The following is a 23,806-nucleotide window of genomic DNA, read 5'->3' as shown; positions in this document are numbered from 1 at the left end:
GCTATCCTGACAGTATTAAACTTGCCCTAATCAGCAGGAAGTAATCTAACACGTCTTTCTCTCCTATCTAGTGTTGTGCGGTTGGAAGGGGTTGGGTTGGAGAAGGGGAGAAGGATGGGAAAGGAAGAGGAACCCATAAAGCAGCCAAATAGTCCAGCCATATTCTTCTGCTGGGTCTCTTTCAGGGTGAATTCAGGGTTTGGTAGATGGGTAGGGTTTGAGCTGGAGGAATGCCTCAGATTTTTTTTATCCATCCTGTGCAGAGTCTAATTCTAGCCATGGTACCTAAAGCTTGAGCCACCCCTTCCAGAGCTTTCAAGGACATTGGACTAGTATTTGTGTTCTCTCAGGGCATGAGTGAGAACCTTTTCCCTTTGACTTAGGGTTTTACTGCTGTGAACAGACACCATGACCAAGGCAACTCTCATAAGGACATTTAATTGGGGCTGGCTTACAGATTCAGAGGTTCAGTCTATTATCATCAAGGCAGGAACGTGACAGCATCCAGGCAGCATGGTGCAGGAAGAGATGAGAGTTCTATATATTCTTCTGAAGGCTGCTAGGAGAATACTAGCTTGCAGGCAGCTAGGCAGCTAGGATGAGAGCCTTAAAGCCCACACCCACAGTGACACACCTCCTCCAACAGGTCACACCTTCTAATAGTGCCACACCCTGGGTTGAGCATATACACACCATCACACCCCTCAAGGGTCTTTCTTCCCCTTGGGGGTTTCAGAAAGCTAATCTTTTCTAAGGCTAGAAAAGGAAGTGAGACGGAAGGGGACAAATTCCCTGCCTCCTCCCTCCAGGCACTCTGTGCTCATTAGAGGTGTGATTGTTTTCCGAGAGGGAATACAGCTGAACCTAGAGAGTGGGAGCAGGGACAGGCACTGGCTGGCAGACACAGGGAGAGGTGCGAATAGGGAGAGGTCAACCCAGGGAACAGAGCTGGAGCAAGGAACTAATTCCAGATGGAGAGGAATTTTTGTTGTCTCCCTTTCCCCAGGGGTCACAAGGAATAAACCAAACCCCACAGGTTTTTTGGGAGTCAGGACTTGGGAATTGTCACCTCTTTTTAGTTCTAGAGCTGTTTCTTAACATCCTGCCACCTTGGGCTTTTGGGGGTCTGTTTTCTCTTCAGAACTCGCAGCATAGACTTTGAATTCAGATAGATCCTGAATTCATTTTTAAACCTGGGACTTCATTTTTATAAAATGGAGCAATAGCACACTCAAATTTCGTTACTCTGTTTTCTGTTTCCAAGAACACAATACCACAAACCGGGTTGAGCATGGTTTATTTTGGCTCACAGCTCTGGAGCATTAAAATCATATGGGATACACTAGTTTGCCCCCTGATGAATAGGTTTCCTCGCATAAGAGATGGTATAGGACTTCACATGGCAAGACACAGGGAATACATGTAGGAACCCATCTGTCTTCTGTTCTCTTTTTCCCTTAATTTAGTGAAGTACTGTGATATTTTGACACATGTATTCATGGTACAATTTCCAAATCAGATTAAATGTGTCTATTTTCTCAAACTCTCTCCTTAAAAGCCATTAATTAATGGAGCTTAGCCCCATTCCTTGTCTAATCCTAATAACCCTACAAAAGCAAGCCCCAGCCGGCTATGTGCCCTCCCTGTGAATAATTCCCTCATGCGATTACATTTACAACATAACAAATGTGGGGTACACACTCATGCCTCAGAAGTCATGAGAATTAAAGAAAAAAATCAGTGGGGAGTAGGTGATGCAGGATCAGAGATACTGATGAGGCTGGGAGCAAGGTAATGAAGGGTTGAACAACTGTTTCCAGAATTGAGCCCATCTCTGTAGGAAGGAGTAATGATAGCGAGTTCACAGGGCTGAGATAAAGCGTCTATAAGACTATCTAGTAGGGCTCTGCACAAAAGTGAAGGACTATTTTTGTTCTTAAGCTTGCCCTTCAATGAAGGCTGAATAAGTACTGAATTGTCCAAAAAGGGAGAGTCGGGGAAGGAATGTGAATCTTAGCAGGAGTAGCTAAAAAACTGGAATAATCCCCACAGTTTCTAAACGTTACCCATTAAGCCAGAGCTTCAAGGAACAGTTCACATCCTGCGGGGAAGGTAAGGACTTGGGAGTGAGGGAGAATGGGGATCTCTGAGGAGGAGGCAAGCAAACCTAGAACTATCAAATCCTTGGGAGACACAGAAGGTCCTAGTCTGGAGAGGGGAAGAGACGGAGCCTTCCAAGCTCCATTTCTGCGTCTCCAAATTCTGCCTCTGCCTCTGTGACCTCCACTCCCTTGTGAGCCACAGAGCAGAGATGCTGGCCTTGAGCCAAGAAAGGCTGCTTCCCAGTGTCCCCCACCTGGCAGCTACTGGGCACATTTAAATAGCCTAGGGTTGACGTCCAGAGAGAAGACAGGAGCTCTGCTATACTTTAATGGACGCTACCTCCCCTTGCTTCTCTTGTCCTCCTTGTCCTCCACTTCCCCTTGGTCATTCTGAAATGGGACACACCAGGGCCAGGGCCAGGGCCAGGGCCAGGGCCAGGGCGCTGCTGGCTCTGGGCGCCCTGAGAAGCTGGATCTTGAGTGTTCCTCTCTTGGGAGCTCAGCCCGTACACTGTGCCAGGGAAATGCTTCTGTAGAGTAGAGCTTCCTGGGGTGGGGCTGAACAGCAGGTGGCAGGAACAGGGCAGGGAAGGGGAACAAAATCCCAAGAGCCCAAGTCTCTGGAACCAGGAGTTCTGGGGGTTCTCTCAAAGTCTCCACCTCAAGCTCACCTGTCAGAGACCAGCTGACGTTTTCACTACACAGGCCCTTCTATTTGACTGTGATCATGGGAGCTTCTAAATTTGAGTCTTAACTCCAGATGTGGAATGAGCTGGAGACTGGAGGAAGGAAGCAGAGGCAGGAAGAGAGAGGCCAAGGGGCAGCTCCCGAGTCGGAGAGAAGACAGGAGAAAGAACATTCTAGAAGACAGTCCAGCCTCAGGTACCTGAAGCCAATATTCTATCTAGTATTAAAACCTGCTTGAGGTTTTTCCAAAATCTGTATTTGTTAAGACAGGCTGGGAAAGTGGAATAGTTAATAATCAGCGTGAGACAGACCAACAGGCAGGACACACCAGAAGGCAATAGTTTCCACTCAGAGGAAGAACGCAGATGTCAGGAGGACAGCAGGGCAGATTCTGTTCATCTCCTTTTCCTCCTGGGACCTCAATCCCTGGTGAGTGGAGGAGGGAAGTCAGGCAGGTGAACTCTGGTACAGGATGGTTTCCACCAAACCCTTCATTAATACCAGCTCTCTCTCCCCTTAGGTTAGTCCTGAGCCCAGTGCTGGGCACCCCTCACCCAGCTGGATCCTTGCCTCATAGTTCATGCAGATGAGGAACTGGCTCTTTGTAAGTGTCGGCATTTTGGATGAACTCAAAGATGAACTTCACCTGGTTCTGGTAGTTCTGAATGGAAACCTTCTCATTGATTCCATGGATACTGAGGGAAGAAGTGTTTCGGGGGAGGAGATATGTCAAATGTGACAGCATAATAAGAGTTGTCACAGAGCACCCTCCCTGCCTCCCTACCCCCATCCCCATACAATTGATCTTTGGCCTTCCATGGGGGCAAGGTGAGAAAAGTCACTATCAGTGTGACCTAGTGGTGATTTCTCAAGGACCTGTGTTCATGTACAGGAAGAGTGGGGGAAATAACGACTAAAATCCTAGGGATTTACCCACTTCTCTGTTCTGACGTCCATTTTTCCACTGGGAGAATTCTCTTCCTATTCCTTTTTTCCTTAGGATAGAATCTCCTGCTAGAGTTTTCTCTAAAGTTCTGCTCACCATGGGTAAGGGAAGGCAGAGAGGCGACATCTCAGGACAGTTCTCAAAGTCTCTGCTTTACCCTGTTATTGGATCTCATGTTCACCCACAAAGTACAAAGATGATAGGAAACAGAGAGGTCACCCTCAATTTTAACAAACAACCCCCAAAACATGAATACGATGCTGTTTGGTTTTTGAGACAGGGCCTCTCTATGTAGTCCTGGCTCTTTGGGAGATTGCTATATAGACCAAGCTGGCTTGGAAGTCACGGAGATCCTCCTCTCTCTGCCTCCCTTGCACTGGAATTAAAGGCACGGGCCACTGTGACTTGCTTATAGAGTGCTCTTCTTAAGAACACATTCAAATACTTTCACTCTGTCTCAAGTGACCCATGGTGTGGTGAAGAAATTGGGCCTGCTGTGATAGATGGCAGAAGACTAAATCAAAATTATCTTCCCAAATTTCAAGGGTCAAAATTTGCTGAAGAAACCACAAAACAGTTACACATGTAAATTGGTGCTCGCATTTTGGGTTTCCATAGTATTCCTTCCGAGAAGGCAAGTAACATGCCCACATTTGAATACAATATGTGCTTGGTTATTAAAGAATGTCGGTGAGTCTCCTTATTTTATAGGTGGGGAAAGTGAGGTCCAGGTGTGAGTGTTCTCCCAAAGTGAGAAATACTGCGCAAGGGTCTCTTCCTCCTTCTCTTTCTAGACATGGTTGGTTTTGTGTGTCAACTTGACACAAGCTGGAGTTATCATAGAGAAAGAAGCCTCCCTTGAGGAAATGCCTCCATGAGATCCAGCTGTAAGGCATTCTCTCAATTAGTGATCAATGATGGGAGGGTCCATTGTGGGTGGTGCCATCCCTGGGCTGATAGTCTTGGTTCTATAAGAGAGCAAGCTGAGCAAGCCAGGGGAAGCAAGCCAGTAAGTAACATTCCTCCATGGCTTCTGCATCAGCTCCTGCTTCCTGCCCTGCTTGAGTTCCAGTCCTGATGTCCTTTGGTGATCAACAGCAGTGTGGAAATGTAAGCTGAATAAACCCTTTCCTCCCCAACTTGCTTCTTGATCATGATGTTTGTGCAGGAATAGAAACCCGAACTAAGACAGTTTTGCTACATAGCTCAGGCTGGATTTAAATTTGATAATCCACGGGGCTGGAGAGATGGCTCAGCAATTAAGAGCACTGTCTGCTCTTCCAAAGGATCTGGGTTTGAATCCTGGTTGGTTCACAACCATCTGTTCTCAGGTGCCCTCTTCTGGTCTCTAAAGGCAATGCATACAAATGGTGTACAGCTATACATGCAAGCAAAACACTCATATATAAAATAAGAATAAATAAATATCTTTTTAAATGGCCACCTCTGTGTCTCAGTATCTTAAGTGCTACGATTATAGGCCACTACACCCAGCTTTACCTAAAGATCTTATTTTCAACAAGTCCTTGCCAATCATCAGATCTCCATCTTTTAAAAGAGGAGTGTGCGTGTGTGTGTCGGGGTATCCCCACAATTCCTGGAGCAATGATGCCAATCCAGGTTCTATAATCTCTCTAATTTGTCAAAATCTGGCTTTCCTCTATTCTGTAAGTCATGGAAACTGGAAGGGACAGATCAAATACACCTCCTCTCTGGTTTTCTGTATAACCACATTCCACTTACCCACTGAAGTCCTGAGGGTTCAGGGGAAGGGGGTTGAACCGGTACATGCCATTGGTGATGTTGGCATAGTGTCGGGTGTCCGTATTGGCAATACAAATACCTAGAGAGGGAAAAGGAAGAGGAAATGGACTTTATGTGAGCATCACAGCCAATGAAGTAAGGGAAGCTGGGTGACTGACTGGGAGACAATTAGGACTTGGACCACTGGAGAACCATGCCTGAGACTTCTTAAGAGTATCTGCCTAGCTGCACTTTTTTTTTTTTTCCGACAGGGTTTCTCTGTGTCCTGGAACTCCCTCTGTAGACTAAGCTGGCCTTGAGTTTAAAGATCCTCCTGCTTCTGCCTCCTGAGTGCTGGGATTAAAGGTGTGCACCACAACTGGCCAGCACCTAGAATATTTATTTTCTAAGCTGCCCATTTTCAAATCCTTACAAAAGCTTGGACTTTTAGCCAGGAACGTGGAATTTCCTGGAAGCCCTGGGAGATAGTGCTGAGTGGTTCAAAGCTAAGTTGTTCTCATCTCATGATGCCCAGGGAGGCCAGTGCTTTCTTTTTTTATCCCCACAGTCAAGGCCGTTTGCTGTATGAGAAATCAAGACTCTAGAGAGACCACTTGGCCTTTATTACATATCACTTAGGACAGAAGAAGTGAACAGAGTGGGGCATTCTACTAAGCTAAAACACAATCCCACCTCGTGGAGCAGATGGTTTTGCTGGTCTGATCTTCTGAGAGATGACTCTGTCCCGAAGGCAAAGGTTGGTGGGGAAGTCATAGGAAACTCCTAGTCTCCTACTATCCAAAAGGTGGATAGGTCAGTTGGCTGGCCTGGGATTTGCCTTGGACAGACATGACCCTTGGGAAAGGCATTCCCAGAATCATTGCAAATGTGGTGAAATGGCTCAAGATGGTATTTTGTGCTTTGTGTGATTTCCCTTTTCTGATTATTTCAAATGGGTACCTGGGTCTAATTCTGTGCTTTTTGGGTTTCTTCCTGTTGATTTTCTCTACCCCGATTGCAGCCTGATCCTGCTAATGGGATTATAGCCAGTGGCGTGGAAGGGGTAAAGGGAACCTTTGAGCACAAGACAGGAGGTCCAACTAGAATCTGCCTTTTGGAAAGATTCTCCCAGAGGATTTTTGGCACGATGATGACTGACTGATTTCCAAATCTCTGATTCTGATTTGTGGACATAAGCAAATGTGAAACCCTCTGTCCAATTCCTTCTCTGTAGGTTTACTTGTGGTTTTCTGTGAACATCGCCGGACGCTGGATCTCACGGCAGGTGTTCTAAATTTTATGAAGTTCCCTAGGAGAAGCACTGCCAGATTTGGACAGTATTCTAGAAGACAGGGAAGTGCACAGGGACCTGCAGGCGTTAGACCGAAGTGGAGCAGGGTTGATACGAATATCATGGGCTCAGAGGTTTTCGAACATTCTGAGTCTTGCTGCTGAGCTGTTTGTTATTCTAGGATGGTGGTGAGGTAACTCCTCCAGGAGAGGTATATTCTAAGCCAGTCCCCTCTTGATGTCAGAGAGGCATAGATTATTTCGGGCCTAGGTTAAGCAAGTACCCACATTCGACGGACCTAATTTATTGTTTTTGCTCCTTTCCTGTTTGAATTTTCGCTTCTATCCCAAGGGGAAAATACATTTCCAGGGACAGAAGCAGCCAGCTGTTTCCAGGATGAATGGCTGTGTTGGGGGTAGGGGAAGGGGCATCAGATAGGAAGCAGTCCCAGCTACCACCAGCCACAGCTGATGAAGTCATTACCGGGGACGACGATGTTGACTTCCGGGAAGACAGATCGTATGGTCTCTTGAAGCAGCTGGTAGCCCATGGCCTGGTCATCAGAGGGGCTGATGGGCAGGGGTTTAAAGGATCTCAACACATGCAGCTGGACTCTGTCATCAGCCACGGTGTTCTTGACAAGTTCTAGGACCTTCAGTGTAGGAACAAAGAGGGTTAGAGTTCTCACTGATCTGCTATTTCAGCACCAAATTCACATCGTTTGTTTTAGCAAGGCAGCACTCTGGAGCTTAGAGAAAAAGCTGGCTGTTGTTTAGAGTAGGACCCCAACTTTCCCTGCCTGGCTGTGGGTGGCTGAGAGCCAGTGCTGCTTAGAAAGCATTGCAGAATTCAGCTACGAGTTTGAGGAATTGTCTTATAGCTATGAGTCAGATGGAAAACTGAGTAGCCTGGAAATTATTGTTTCCCTGGGGTTGTGAACCCATGGCTATGGTAAAGTATAAGAGATGGCAGGATGGGAATCTCAGTCATTTCAATGGGTGAGCCTGTTCCAACCTGAGAGTCTTGGAGGGGTCACCACAGAGCAACACCACATGCTTCCCCCCCCCCCTCCCTTGAGCTGCGGCCTATTTGTAATCAATTACAGTGAGTCAGAAAGCTGAGCTCAGCAGCACACACCCACAATCAGTGTGGAGCTGGAGTTGAAGCTTTCCCCTCTTTGTCTCTTTTTCTTGAGAGGGACCAGGAGGAAATTCCCAGAAAATTGAGCCTGAGGTGACTAGAGGGAAGCCAATGAAATCCCTGGTCCCAGGAGAGTACAGATCAGTCCCCGAGGCTCAGGCCCCAAGAGGAAATGGACCAGGAGGCGTCCAGTGCTCCCCAGTCCAGCCAGACACATCAAAAAGCTCAGTATCAACCATGGGACCGGGGTTGGCTTGAAGCTGCTCCTCTCTGTGCCTCACAGCTGCAGACTCTAGAAGTGTGGCAGAGACTGCATCTAGAGAGAGCAGTGAAGGTTCCCACACCCAGCTCAGAACCCCATCAAAAGCAAATGGCCTTTGGGGAGTGGGGGAGGGTTATAAGAACTCATTTCCATTCAGATCAATTTTATCCCACCACTAGTATCCCCAGTGCTCCCAATTCACTGTGGGTATGGCTCAATGGTAGAAATGCTTGTCTAGCATGCACAAAGCCCTAGGTTCAAGTCCCAGTACCTTAAAAAAAATACACCCACCCCCATACATTCTTTACACATGTTTTTAATCCAGGAGAAGGCTCCCAAGTCATCCCCTATGCAGTAGATAGGGGTTGGGCCTGCTTTTCTTGCTTTAGGTCACTCTAGAGGTGTGAAGAAGATAATGAAGATTGGTTCCCTTTAGTAAGATTCAAAGGCAGAGCAAGTAAAAAGTAATAAACATAGGATACTTAAGCCATAAAAGACGAGAACCAACAGAAATAATAACTAACAGGCATTGTGTCACTTAAGTGCCTTGCCCGTTGTATACAGTTAGAAGTGCAGGGCTTGGTGTCTATCAGATACACTACTGCATCCTGAGCACAACCAGAACAGGAGGCAGAGATCAGGACAGCATTCATCTTAGGTGCACCATCTGGTGTTGAATCTGAAGAGAGGAAACGGAGCTGGTAGAGAAGAGGCGAGAGATAGTCCTAGGGTAGAAAAGGATGGGGAGGAGGGGAGAGATATTCCTAGGGTGGAAATGGATGGGAAGAGGCATGACAAAAATGTTGTGCTTTGGATAATTATTCTCATCGGTGTGACTTCGGGCACAGTCCAGACTCTCCGGACCTTTGCTTGCTCAACTGTTACCAAGAGCTAAGATTCTTCTCCTTGTTCACGTTCTATTCCGAAAAGTATGAAGGAAGGGAATGGGGTTAGGTGTTACAAGAAGCCATTCCTCAAATTCATCATAAAGAAGGTAGTTACGGTCGGACTGCTAAACAATGGAATGGTATACATTGATGACTGCTTGTCATGGGTTTTCCAGTAGCCCACACAGCTAGATGGAAGCTGGACTTACAACCATGAAGACTTGACCAAATTTTAAATAGCCAACATTCTTGCTTTCAACAAAGCCAACACTCGTGAGATAGAAACATAACTCTACTCATAGGTGGACACCACAGACTGTGGGAATGTGACAGGACTGTAGACTGTAGAAAGGGTAACCTTCGAGATCTCTCTCCCCACTGATAGTCCCTCCTCTAGTCCCATTATTGTGCCTCTAATTACTGATAAAGGGGTTGTGTCTGTTACATACAATTATTATAGCTCAAAGCAGCCTCTAATTTACCATCTTGTATCAGCCTTCTGAGGGCAGGGATAAAGGCGGGTCCTGGCTGGGTGTGGGTGAGCATATCTTTGATTCCAGCAGAGGCTGAAGGACCTGTGAGTTCCAGGCCAGTGGGAGCTATATGGTGAAACCTTCTCTTGATCGGGGATGTAAAGTGAATAAATAAATTAATTAATTAATGGGAGTGAGGAGAAGCATATCAATATGCTCAAGCTAACACACCACTGCCATAGCATTTAACTCTGCTGATGTCCCCTCTGCCACTGCACAATCACTTGGTGACACAGCAGCTTATACCACTTACGTTACCTTATTCATTCATTTGATTCCTTGCTTGCTACTGTCTCTTCTCACTGGACCACAGGTGCCTTTAGAATGGCAATCTCGTCTTTCTTGTTTACTACTGTCCCAAGTAGTTAGAAGAATGTCTAGCAGGGTCCAGGGGCAGGCTTGTAATTCTATCTACTTTGGAGGCCAAGATAGGAGGATGAAAAGTTCAAGGCCAGCTTGGGCAACTTAGCAAGGCCCTGTTTCAAAATAACTAAGTGGGGAGAGGCTGGGGATATAATGGGGAGGAGGGCTCACCTAGCATGTGTGTGACCCTAGCCACCTACCTCTAGATTGTGGGCAAGAGTAGATGGAAGAAGAGAATTGTGGAGTCCACTGGATCCAGCATGACATTCTGAGCATGTGGCCCTGGACCACAGAGAGAAGTGACCAGGACAAATGGGTTCTCTAAGTTTTCTAATGGAGACTTTCCATCTCTCACTGGAGCACGTGGCCAGGGTGAGTCCAGGGGATTCCAGAGGTGTCATTAGACAGACCAGGAGGGAAGCCCTTTGTGGTTAGGAGGGGAAAGTGCCAGGACCAGAGAGATGAAAGTTCTATCTGGTGGAAAAACAGCTTTTGGAAAAGGATAGAGTTAAAATGGGGTGGAAAAAAAAACTGGTGGAAAACTCAGCTATGGACATGCAGTGATTTCCTGGTCCTCTGAGCCTCCCAGGAGAGGACAAACCTCCCAGGAGAGGACAAGGCGGACACTGGACACCTGACGGAAAGCAGCTGATTCCAGAATTCCCTCTGAGCTCAGTTCCCTTTCCCAGGGCCAGGCAGGCTGCTCCCCGACTCCTGAGTCTAAGGAGTGCACCTTCCTCCCCACACGGGGACGGATGAATCTTATATGGGAGGAAGAACTCTTAAAAGCCACCAGGTAGAAATCTGGGTGTGTCTGACCCTTGAGGACGTGGATCTGAGTTGCTACTGTGTTCTCGAATGTATTAGCCATCTGCCAGGTGTCGGCTTGCCCCCTTTTTCATTTTGTTGTTATTATCATTTGGAGTGTGTGTGAGTGCGTGTGTGCACATGAGTACGCATGTATAACGTACAGGTCAGAGGTTGATGATACTGGGTGTCTTTCTCTATTCTCTGCCTTTTCATCTTATTTTTGACTCAAGATCTCACTGTGCAGTCTTGTCTTGTGTGGTGGTTTGAGTAAGAACAGCCCCCCATAGGCTCATATATTTGAATGCTTGGTTATCAGGGAGTGGTACTACTTAGAAGGATTAGAAGTGTGTCACTGGGGATGAGTTTTGAGGTTTCAAAAGCCCAAGGCAGGCCCAGTATCTCTCTCTTCCTGGTGACTGGGTCCAGATGTAGAACTCTCAGCTCTGTCTCTCCAGCACTAAGTCCACCTGGATGCTGCCATGCTTCCTGCTATGATGATAATGGACTAAACCTCTGAACTATAAGCAAGTTCTTTCTTTTATAAGAGTTGCTGTGGCCTGGTGTCTCATCACAGCAATAGAACACTAAGATAGCTGGCTTGGAACTTGCTATATACACTAGGCTGGCCTTAAACTCAAGAGTTTTACCTGCCTTTGTCTCTCAAGCACTTGGGCTAAATGCATGCTCCATCTCAGACTGGTCTGAGCTCACCAACACAGCTAGATTGACCAATAGCCAGCAAGCCCCAAGGACCCTCTCATCTCTGTGCCCCAGGTGCTGGTTACAGAGGTGCACTGCTTGCCTGACCTTTCTGTGGGTGTGGAATCCAAACTGGAGTCCTCATGCTTATATGACAAGCACTTCCTACTGAGCCATTTCCCCAGCTCCTGCAGCTCTTCATTGTTCTACTTGGTTTTGTTGATGTGAATTTCATATGAGTACTATATTTATATCATTCTACCCTCTAACTCCTCCTATATACCCACATTCCTTCAAAAATTCATGGCCTCTTATTCTTTATTGTAGCCTCCCCTCCCCAGCCCGAAGCCTGCTCGCTCAGGTTTTACTGTTTACATCGGGGTGGAGCTTGCTGCTCAATCGTTCTGCCACGCCCACTGCTGGAGCCTGCCGCTTTGCTGTTCTGGAGTCATACAAGTGGTCACCCTGCTACTGGACCCCAAGATTATTTGGCAGGAATCGGGCCCCTTCCCCTCCTTCATAACTGCGTGTCGGAATAGTAAAATTGAGCTTTGATCAGAATTTTTTCTTAGCTACATCTTTTTCTCGTGCCGCTGGCCAGACACAACACTTTATTATTGTTTTACACACATGCATGCACACACACACACACACACACACCCTCTGCTGAGCTCATTTAGTGTTGTTCATATGTGCTGTTGTTTTTGAGGCAAAGCCTCTAGCCCAGGCTGGTCTCAAACTTCACTTACTTTCCCATTTACCTACTCTTTGACCTTAACACCTTATTCTTAACAACATCTTAATGGTCCTTTAACACCAGCTTGAATTTCTATTAATAAGAAAAGACTGTGTGACCTTCGTAGAGGTGGCTTTGCAGTGGTCCTGTGGGAGTCTGTTTGCCCCTGATCATTACAGCAGCAGTAAAGAGGTGCAGAGGGAAGCAGCCCTTGGAGCTGAGTTATTGGATATGTACTCAGCTTTAAGCCATTCAGTTGCACTGCACTCCAGTTTTCCCTAGCTGAGGGAGGACAGTATAGTTCCTATCTTACTGGGTGGTGTGAGTGCACACATCTGTGAGTACACAGCAATCCCACAAGCCACTAAACAGATTTGTATTTGTTTCCCAAACCCGATATCTCCCATCCTATGTAGTTGGTGCATAGGGATTTTTCAAACCCAAACCCAAAACAAAACCAAACCTTGGGTATTGAGGGTCCCACTTCTTGATGCTGGACTTGCCCTTTGGAGCATAAGCACATACCTCATGTACTGTCTGCGAAGGGTGAATTCGGAAGTTGATTGTAGCCTGAGCCAATGGAGGGATGACATTCACCTAGACAGAGAACCAGGTTATCTCATCTAAACATCTTCCATAGCTGGCCCCTGTCCAGGAAACACCAACTATCACCAGGAGGAGCAGAGGTAGCTGCTTTGGTTCAATCTGGAGTCTGCCCTTGTCTTCTCTTAACCCTCCACCTGCCACCACACTCACTTTTAGGGTCTCTGCCTTAGGTGAGATCTTTGTACTTAAAGGTCCTGCAGGGACTACAGAGCAATTCAGAACAGGACTGCTCTCCCTTCGACTACCCAGACAGCTCTGTTCCATTGGGAGGTTTCTATGTGTCTGCCCCCAGTACACCCTGGCCATTTCTGTTAACATTAGTGTTTATTTGTGGTAGATGACCCAGAGTCTCAAGGGTCTCTACCATAGTATGCTGTGTTTAATCCCTGGAGGAAAAATAGAGGTGATTGTTTTGTGTATCTGGTTACAAAATCTGTCCATTTTTTTTTTTTTGTCTGAACCTACAACTAGTTGGAGAAGACAGGCTACAGGGCCATTTCCTCTATGTCTTGAGAGAGATTCCCTTTATCTTTCTGTGAACTGCTAAAAAGCCAAAAACCACTGGGTACAGGCATACGCTGGGCCATTTACAAACTGGCAGTGTGGCTTTTGAGAGCCTGCTGCCTCACTGCACCTCACTTTCCTAGCTGGCATTGGGGTGATGCTACATACATAGCTCTAGTAGAGTCAAATGGAGTCGTCCCCCCCCCCCCCCAGCCCCATGGAGAGAAAAGTACAGATCAAACGCAAGAGCACAGGACTAATATATTGGTGCATAGCTGGAGATAGATACATGACTGTTCGAAAGAGCAGCTGGTGAAGACAATCTGGGTTGGGTCAGGTTTGTTAATGTCAGAACTTAACTTGGAGACATCATGCACTTGTTTCAAGCTTGGGACTGGGGGCATGGCACATGCCTTTATTCCCAGCACTCAGGAAGCAGAGGTGGGCAGGTATCTGTGGGTTTTAGGGCAACATGAGCTACATTCTAAATTGTAGGCAGGCAAGGGCTACACAGTGAAATACTGTATAAAAAAAACCAAACTTCAAACCCAAATCAAACTTGGGTTCCAGGTTAGTATAGTTTCTCCAGATCACATGGTACTTCTGGGAAATGATGGCCCCTGGAGCTGTGTTGGTGACACTGATGGCTATGGGTGGATCTAAGTCTCTTCAAAGTCCAATTTGTACACCGGATAGGCTTGGTACATTAACAAGAAATACTCATTACTAAACAGTGCAACTGCAAATGGGCCAACTTACTGAAAACGAAATGCTGTCTTTAAAGAATCAAAGCTTACCAGACTAGTGATTCTTAATTCTAGGAAATAAGACTCATATAGAAATTATATTTACTGAGGCAGATTTTGGGAAAAGATATCATAGATTTTATAAGTGGCAAGCGAGTATCTCTTTGAATGTATACCAGGGGAACATACATTAATCATCCATTGAATTAATTTGGAGGATAAATCTTTAAATACAAAGAATTTTTTTTAAAAAGGGTCTACTTGGCTGGTGATCTCACTCAGGGGTAGAGCTCTCACTGGGTAGAAGGTTGTAGGTCTCTAGCACTACCAAAAAAAAAAAAATCAGTGAATAAAAAAAAAAATAGAGACCTTTAATGGTAAAGAAGGTTTGAAAGTTTAGTGTATGTGACCGAAGTGCTAGGGAAAACAAGTTGAGTTATATTCAGGGCATGGGTTAGGAGACCCAACTCTCCCAACCCCCTCTACACACACATAGATGGATGTGACCAGTGCTCTCAATGGCCTGTGGCCCTTTGCTGCAGCCTTTGCTCTAGAGGCTTATCCAACTGATAGCAAGGAAGAGTGGCCGGGGACAACACTGGCCCTTCCTGCCACAGCAGGAAGGGAAAGGCCACAGATGAAGTCAAGGGATGGAGGTGCAGGTGTAGCTGGAGGAACCAGATCATGTTACCTTGACTCCTGCATTGAACATGGTGAGGGCTGTGGTAGTTCGGACCAGCGCATTTGTTATGGGATTCCTCTCCATTAGCCTGAACCAAAAAGGCCATGGTTAGATATCAGGAAGAACTGTGCAGTGGAGAGAAAGGAAAGCTTGGGATTTCATTGTCTTTCCTAAACCTTAGAGGTCTTCAACCCCGAGAGAGACACGAGTGATACATTAATAACACAAAGTATCTGTGGCCAAGGGATGAGTAGACAGGCCAGGTAAGCCAAGAAATGGTCTTGGAAGCAGGTATTTGAGGTGAGAGATTTAGAGAGGAAACATAGTCTATTACCTGCTCACAATGGGATGAAATAGCCACAGGTTTCTCAAGACTATATTGATAGGGAAGGAAAACTGAAAGGGAAGGAAGAAGGTTAGCAGGAGGAAGGGGGTCAGCAGAGTGGGGACATTATTTCTGAGTCCTGAGTCTCTCTACTTCAGGCCTACCTTGGGGCCCTCAGAGCTCAAGTCCCCACTGAGGTCTGCTGACCCAGTCTGCATGAAGCCAGAGTGAGGCATTATCCCACCTGGGTGGGCATATCTGACTATTTGGAACAATTGCTCAGCATCCTCAAGGATGAGTGGGAGCCAGCTCTCAAGGGACCTGGGTATGCTAGGCTGTAGGGCCTGAGCTATGTCCCATGAGCTTCAGACAACAAGCCCTTTCTTGGCTCAGCGGCTGGCTGGGAATAGGTGAGAATGGACAGAGACCTGACTGACAAAGTGGCCATTCATTACTCTACAGCTCCTTCTCCACCCTCTTTCTGCTCTTCCTCCATAGCTGGCCGGGAGCATGCAACGTCCCTCCCACACCTCATTTGCCAGTAGCTTCATTGTCTTCTTCAATGGCCCTCCTCCAAACATGTTCGGCATTGGTGTCTGCTCCAGTCTGGAAGAGAAACAGAGGTCTCATAATCAGGATTTTCCCAGACCAAGATCAGCATCTTGAAAATAAGGGAGATGGGTAAAAGTTTTGACAATCTTGCTTGGGCATGAGCCTGCCTGCCACACCCACCAATCTGAGCTGAGGAGCCAGACCTCCTTCCCTGGTCACAGGTGAAGTCAGGGCCATTTCCTGCCTTTGTACTGCTCTCTGCACCCAGAGTCTAGTCTCCCAGTGCTTACTAAATTGTGCCAGGACCAACTGGGCCTTCCTTAGGACAGGGGCCATCTCATTTTTTACTGTATTCCTCAACATAAAGCTTTGATCCACAGTGGCTATTTACTCACTATCTGATGGATACAGCTCTCCGTTCTGGTTAGGGTTAACTATTGCTGTGATGAAGCACCCTGACCAACAGCAACTTGGGAAGGAAGGAGTGAATTTGGCTTATACTTCCACATCACAGTCCATCATTGAAGGAAGTCAGGACAGGAACTCAAAACAGGGAAGGAACCTGGAGGCAGGAGCTGATGCAGAGACCATGGAGGGATGCTGTTTACTGGCTTGCTCCTTATGACTTGCTCAGCCTGCTTTCTTATAGCACCCAGGACCATCCGTCCAGGGGTAACACCACCCCAAATGGGGTGAGTCTTCTCACATCAACCACTAACTAAGAAAATGCTCTACTGGTTTTCATACAGCCGGCTCTCATGGAGGCGTTTTCTCAGTTGAGGCTTCCTCCTCTCCAGTGACTCTAGCTTGTGTCAAGTGGACAAAACTAGTCAACACACTTTCTTCTTACTTTGCTAAGAGAACCTAGATGCAGGTAGTGTTGTTCTTGCAAACCCTGATTCTTCAACCATAGCCAGTGCCCCTTAGTTATCTTTGTCCTCCTGCCAGAGCAGCAGGAGAATTTAGACAGCTTTCCTGGTCACTGCCAACTGCTTGGCTAGACTCTGGACTACCAGGCTAAGGCTTTGGCTTGTTTTTTTGTGTATTGGCTCCTGCATGGCCTCTAGCTGTACTGATAGATTTTTTTTTTTTTGATCCAAGGATTGTTCTGGGTATTGGTGGCTTTGTCCCTCCTATAGTCTGCACCTCTTCTCCCCAGGCCAACTTGAGGGCAGGAAGCACAGGCTGGCTCTTCAGGCTCAGTGTGGGTAAGTGCCCAGTCTTCCATCCAAGGCCGTCCTGGGAGAAGAGCCAGGAGCTGCTTACCGGCTGACAGCGGCAGAAAGAATGCCAATGCTTGTCTCCTTTGGGGGAGCTGAAGAGTGGCCTGGAGTCATGTTTACTTGCAGCATGAGGTCAAGGGCACCCTTCTCGGTGACTGAAATCCTGTGGGAGATGGGAGAGGATCAGAGGTGAGGCCTCAGACGGTCTCTCCACCGAGTTATTTCGCAGACCCACAGGTCCACCTGTATGATGGTCTGGTGGTCTGGGAGGTCAGCTTCTTGCTGTTTTGAAAAAAAAAAAATCAACACGAGAAGACACCCAGGGCATGTTGAAAGGAGAGTCAATGATATAACAGCTATTTGAGCATGCCTTACAGATGGAAGGTTGCATTTACCTCAAATGGAGTGATAACTCTTCAAAGGGTGAAAGGTGGGGCGCTCCACTTACATGGCAACCGGCTTCTCGAGGTTCGGAATGAAGCCTTCCAAGATAAAGCTCCCTTCATCCACAAGGAAGGCTAGCTGGACACCCCTTGCCTGTAAGAGTGCTGAGATCTTCTGAGCCCCCTTTGACCCGGACACCTGTAGATAGAAGACCCAAAGCCACACAGTCTTTCTCAGCCAGAAACAGACATAAAGGGACAGCAAATGCAGATTCATGCGTCACTCCAGAACCTTCCTTCCTAGTCTTCTGTGGAGCGAGGCCTGAGGTGATTGTCTCACGGAACTGTTCAGTGTCAGAGTCCCTCTAGGCTCTACTAATTTCAGAAATGAAACTGGGGTCTAGACAGTGAAGCGATCATCCAGGTTTAAAGCCAGTGGCATCACCACCAAGCAAATCCTCAGTTCTTTTTCTTTTGTACTTAGGTTTCCTGGGGTAGAATTGCCAGACTCTCTGTTTGCCTTAGATATTAGCGGGAGTTTGATTCTGGCACACAGATACACAGAGAAACTGGCACACAGCTATAGCATTTCATGGAACCCCTGCTGCTGCTGGGCACATTGAATTGGGGTAAAGCACCCCACCTCCAGCAGGGGCCCCGAGACAGGTACCAGGCAAGGCGGCTTACCTCCTCATCATGGCCCAAAGCAATGAAGAAAGATCTTTTGGGGCTGTAGTTTCTGATCAACAGGAGCTCCAAAGCATGCAGGATCGCCTGGGATTCAGAAGATGAGTAAGCTCATGAACTAAGTTGGTGTTAGAGGCATTCCTCGGGGATGGTGGAACTAAGATCTAATAGACTGGCTTTCAAGAGAACAAATTCAGGTGATCCAGAGCTCTGTAGAAACCCCTTACTACCCAAGGAAAGCATGTATTTGTCAAGGTCCGCTGATAGGACCCCTGTGCAGGGGGTCATCTGCCCCCCAATTCCTACATGGTTGAGAAATCAAGGTTCAGAAAACGGAGTAAAAAACTAATAACTACCATCCAGGCCCCCACCACCAATTCTTTCAACAAAACCTCCTTCCTCCCCCAAACCAGCCAAATTCTCCCATCCCGATTTAACCCTGGGCCCTAAGTCAGATAGTAAGCGTAGCACTGCAGACCATCACAGAGTTTTTGTTGTCCAGCGCACCCCGACCATAGATGAAGCCATTGCGTTCCAGGCCTGAGAACGGGGGAACCTCCCATCCTTCTTCTGGGGCAGGAACCACATCAATGTGAGCCATCAGCATGTAGGGCTGCAAACTGGGGTCCGAGCCTTGGACGGTGAACAGGTGGCTATACTTTGCCACGACTTCATGTTGGACAAGGCTGCTGTGGAACACTGTAGGGAAGGCTTGAGGAGGAGCGATGAGAAGCAGTAAGCAAGCCAGGGCCACAGGGTGGTTTCCTCTGTTTCCCCACCATTTCCTATTCCCAAGTCTTTTTTTCTTTCTTTCTGCATTTTTTTGACTATGAGTGCCCCCTAGATCTAAATTCTGATCTGTCTATTGAATTTCTAAAATTCCTCTTCCATATATGTATAAATATATATAAAATATATGCAATATACTGTACACACACACATAGACATACACACACATACACAGAGATATTCCCTCCAGGATCAAACCCTTCCTATTTTAATATGTTATTTAAAACATATTAAATATTAGGGGCTGGAGAGATGGCTCAGAGGTTAAGAGTGTTAGTTTTTCTTGTAGAGCTCCAGGTTCAATTCCCAGCATCTCCATGGTGACCCACAATCACCACCTGTAACTCCAGTTCAATTCCCAGCATCTCCATGGTGACCCACAATCAATCACCTGTAACTCCAGTTCAATTCCCAGCATCTCCATGGTGACCCACAATCAATCACCTGTAACTCCAGTTCAATTCCCAGCATCTCCATGGTGACCCACAATCAATCACCTGTAACTCCAGTTCAATTCCCAGCATCTCCATGGTGACCCACAATCAATCACCTGTAACTCCAGTTCAATTCCCAGCATCTCCATGGTGACCCACAATCAATCAATCACCTGTAACTCCAGTTCAATTCCCAGCATCTCCATGGTGACCCACAATCACCTGTAACTCCAGTTCCAGGGATATTTGACACCCTCCTTCAGCCTCTGAAGGGTCTATACACACATAGTGCATAGACATACACATAGTGCATAGACATACATGCAGGCAACACACACACACACACACACACACACACACACACACTATGGGTAATAGCTCAAGATCTGACTTATTCTATCAACATGCTATCACACACTAACAGTTTTACAATTGAGGGTTGTTGTAAATAGGAATGTAATAGTTTCTAATACACAAATTACTCCGAGGTAAACATGATCACTATGTACAAAATTCTGAGGTCTGTCTCTTTTAAGAAAGCTTCATGGCCATGTGCCTGCAGTCCCAAGACTCAGGAGGCTGAGGGGGGAGACCTTAGCTGAAGGCTCGTTGGGGCCACATAATAACACCCTGTCTCAAAACCAAAACAGATGGGGGTGGGGCAGACAGAGAGACAGCCATATGCAAGTGTCTTAGGGTTCCTATTGCTGTGATGAAACACTATGAGCAAAGCAACTGGAGGAGGAACGGTTTAACTGGCTTACATTTCTTTTGCCACTGTTCATTAGTGAAGGAAGTCAGGACAGGATCTCCAACAGGGCCAAAACCTGGAGGCAGGAGCTGATGCTGAGGCCAAGGAGGAGTGCTGCTGACTGGCTTTCTTAGTCTGCTTTCTGATAGAATCCAGGACTACCAGCGAGGGGTGGCCCCACCCACAATGGGCTGGGCCCTCTCCCATCAATCACTAAGAAAAATGCCCCACAGGCTTGTCTACAGCCCAATCTTACAGAGCATTTTCTTGAGGGAGGTTCTCTTCTCTTCCTGACTTTAGCTGTGTCAAGTTGACATTAAACTATCCAGCACAGCAAGTTCTTATGTTTTTGTTTTGTTTTGTGGCAGGCTTTCACCATGAAGTCTAGAAATCCATGATCCTCTTGCCTCAGCCTTCCAAGTTCTGGGATCACAGGTGTGAGTCACCATGCATAGCGTCTTTTTAAAAATATTTTCAATCAAAGGTCTATTGAATCCACACATATGAAATCCATGGATATGGACAGTTGTATTTAATATTTTAAAAATTGTTATTACTTACTTTAAAATATATATGTATGTTTTGTCTGATTGTATGTGAGTGTACTATGTGTGTGCCAAGAGGGTGTTGGATCCCCTGGAACTGAAGATACAGGTGGTTGTGAATCACCATGTGGATGCTGGGAATTGAACCCAGGTTTTCTGGAAGAGCAGTAAGTACAATTAACCACCGAGCCCTCATCTTTCCAGCACCTATAATATGTCTACTTTAATTGGCTATTTGTGTAATGATGAATATGTGGTTGTTTCCATTTTAGGTTATTATAAATGATGCTATCATGAAGAAAGAAAAGCGCATTTTCACCCTGTGTTTTGTGGAGATAAAACCAGTTCTGTCCAGCCATCCTTCTGTATGCAGGTATGGATGTTCTCAGGGCAGATTAGTCACATTACTGGCAGGCCTTAGGAGTGTGTTAATAATTACTGTAAATGGAGCCCACTAGACATAGTGCCTGCATGCCACATGTATGTGTATGGTGGCAGGGGTGGAAGTGCTGGGACAGAATTCTAGACATTTGCACAAGAGAGCGAATCCCTTGTGTTACCTGTTAATGGTAGAGTTCATTAATTGATACATATTTAGGGAAAATGTAGGTGAGTCAAACCCCAAACCCACAGTTAGTTCCCAGTTTTAGTTCTTCAAAAGCTAATCTATAGTTCTCACTTTATACTCCACTGTGGAATGTTTGGATTCACCCCTTTATATATCCTATGTACAAAGTAAAAGGCAACCCCAGAGCAGGTGACTGTCTTCTATTAATGACAAAATATATTTCCTTATTGCCCATCAAGGACAAAGTCTCTAGTGTATGTCTGCCACCCTTAGCCCTTAGTTTGTAGCTGACCTTTGCGGATATATTCTCCAAACTCAGCAAGGGCTGTGGTGTTGGATTCCTCGTGGCTGAAAGACACTGTGGGAATCTGGATGGCACCTGTTGGGATTTAGTGGTCAGAGACAGAGGATTAAGGTTGATAGAGGTTGAGTGTTTCTGATAAAAGTCTGAAACCATAGCTGAATGTGGTGGTGCACAGCTGTAATCCCAGAATTTTGGAGGAGGGAGGGAGGGGGACAGGGAGAAGAAGACGACGAAGAAGATGAAGAAAAGAGAAGGAGGAGGAGGAGGAAGGGGAGGAAGAGGAGGAGGAGGAGGAGGAAAAAGAAAGAAGAAAAAGAAGTAGTAGAAGAAAGAACAAGAAGGAAAGAGAGAAGAAAGATAAGAAGAAAAATAGACAGATGATGGCAACCGACCAGCTTGCAGAGGACTATTTGCCCAATGCTCTGGGAAAACTACTCCCAGCCATCTCACTTCACTATATGCACAATCCATCTTCCACTAAGGGTTAGCATTTGATCACTGTGTTGGCTTGCATATGTTTGTGAAGGCAGGTGTTTTTTTTTTTTTTTTTTAAAATAAATCTACTACTTAATGAACAGAAAAGAGAAGTTGACAAGGAGTCCCACCAGCCTGCACAAATGCTCTTTTCTCCTGAAAGTCCAATGAGTTAGTTGCCTTGTTAAGTCCGTTTTAGGGGAGAACTACTTACATATTACATACACCCCAGGAATAATTCATTCTCTTCAGAGCCAGCGAGTCCTACTGACTCTACAAGCTTTGTCCTTGACGGAGTCCTGGGGAAGATCATTTAACGAAGCCAAACGGTTTTGTTTTACGGCACCGCAGAGATTGAAAAGGTTAAAAGATTTAGAGTTGAAAGTGCTACAAATACTTTTTGGAGGCAGACAGGGGTAGGGTGGATGCTAACAGTGTTGAGAGGAGAGAAGCTGGAGCCTCTAGGCTAGGCAAGGGATTACCGACGCAAGTGGCATGCTAGATCAGTGCACATTGTCCCGAAAGCCGCTGGCTGGGCCCGCCCGCGTCCCTCTGCAGAGGGAGGTAGGCCCTCTGGGACTGAGGGATTCGTATCTGAGCACAAGGGGGCGGAGTTTCACCTTTCAGCGCTTCTTTTATAGCGACACGCTCCTCCTCGCTGAACTGGGAAGGGATCCGCGACGCCCCCCGATTTTCCCTGCTTCTAGGGCCAGTGGATCCGGAGACCGTAGCGAAAAAGAGAAGGAGCACAGCTGCCCAGGCGGGCAAGCTAACAAGTAGCTCAGCCATGTCTCTCCCCAGAAGCCGCCAGTAGGGCTGGAGTTTGGACCTAATGGAGCCTAAAGCCTGACTCGCTGCTGACCAATCATCGATTGGCCTGGACAGCAGCCAACCAATCAATCGAGCGACCGGCTCTTGAGCTGCTGCCCTCTAGATGAGGGTCAGGACTAGCCTGCTCTTGTTCTGGCATTTACTATATGAGAGCAAAGGTTGTGCGTGTGCGTGTGTGTGTGTGTGTGTGTGTTATAGCTTTAATTTCATCATAAACTGCAACAGTATGTCTGTTGATAGGTAGTGCTTTGACAAACCAGCTCCGAAGAGTTTGCTCCTGTTTTGAACCTTTTCTTAGCATGCCAAGATGTGCCCTGTGTCCTTGGGAAAATGAATAGAAATATGTAGCAGTGGTGGTGGTGGGGGAACTGGAGGTAGCCATTATAAAGTCTCAGACACCAGGGAAGCAAGAGGTTCCCAGGACCCAATGGATATGATATTAGCCGAAATATCCAACAAAAGGGAGATAGAACCTGTAGAGACCACCTCCAGTAGATAGGCACGGCCCCCAATTGAGGGTTGGGGCCACTCACCCATCTCAAAAATTTTAACCCAGAATTGTTTCTGTCTAAAGGAAACACAGGGACAAAAAAACGGAGCAGAGACTGAAGGAAAGGCCATCCAGAGACTGCCCTACCTAGGGATCCATCCCATCTGCAGACACTAAACCGGATACTATTGCTGATGCCAAGAAGTGCTTGCTGAGAGGAACCTGGTATAGCTGTCCCCTGAGAGGCTCTGCTAATGCCTGACTAATAATACAGATGCAGATATTCAAAGTCAACCATTGGACTGAGCCCAGGGGTCCCAGTAGAAGAGTTAGGGGAAGGACTGAAAGAGCTGAAGGGGATTGCAACCCTATAGGAAGAGTAACAGCATCAACTAACTGGACCCCACCCCCTTGAGCTCCCAGAGACTAAACCACCAACTAAAGAGCCATGGAGGGGTCCATGGCTCCAGCTACATATGTAGCAGAGGACCACCTTGTCTGGCATCAATGGGAGGGGAGACCAGGAAAGGGGAGGGGCAACATTTGAAATTTGAAAATGTAAATAAATAAAATAACCAATTAAAAAAAAGAACTAATCCAGTGCTACAGGTCCCTTCCCCAAAGCTTTGAGGGTTAAGCCTGCCTGCACTGGGGGTTTTCCTTTTAAAGTTCAACAAACTGTCCCCAGTTTCTGTTTGAGTGTATTTTTTGTC

General features: G+C 46.6%; 1 protein-coding gene and 1 long non-coding RNA gene across 2 annotated transcripts; one reads left to right on the top strand and one right to left on the bottom strand.

Annotated features, from left to right (window-relative positions):
- Positions 1-1,280: 1,280 nt before the first annotated feature.
- Positions 1,281-22,593, bottom strand: Pm20d1 (peptidase M20 domain containing 1). Its single transcript, XM_021154146.3, has 14 exons — positions 22,393-22,593; positions 21,287-21,373; positions 18,386-18,618; positions 17,908-17,994; positions 17,286-17,419; positions 16,881-17,000; positions 15,593-15,668; positions 15,072-15,133; positions 14,747-14,825; positions 12,725-12,796; positions 7,253-7,421; positions 5,479-5,578; positions 3,360-3,484; positions 1,281-3,215 (listed from the first exon to the last, which is right to left on the bottom strand). Exons 1-13 carry the CDS (start codon positions 22,559-22,561, stop codon positions 3,361-3,363), a joined length of 1,512 nt encoding a protein of 503 aa, XP_021009805.1. The 5' UTR covers positions 22,562-22,593; the 3' UTR covers positions 1,281-3,215; position 3,360.
- On the top strand, positions 20,145-23,605 carry LOC115030257 (uncharacterized). Its single transcript, XR_003835849.2, has 3 exons — positions 20,145-20,593; positions 20,699-20,799; positions 23,178-23,605. It is a non-coding gene; the product is annotated as an uncharacterized LOC115030257 (long non-coding RNA).
- The last annotated feature ends 201 nt before the right edge of the window (positions 23,606-23,806 follow it).

The sequence above is a fragment of the Mus caroli genome, unplaced genomic scaffold (genome assembly GCF_978045245.1).
Source record: "Mus caroli unplaced genomic scaffold, Mus_caroli_1 scaffold_1, whole genome shotgun sequence".
In the NCBI taxonomy this organism is placed as follows: Eukaryota; Metazoa; Chordata; class Mammalia; order Rodentia; family Muridae; genus Mus; species Mus caroli.
This window is presented reverse-complemented; position numbering and strand designations above follow the sequence as displayed.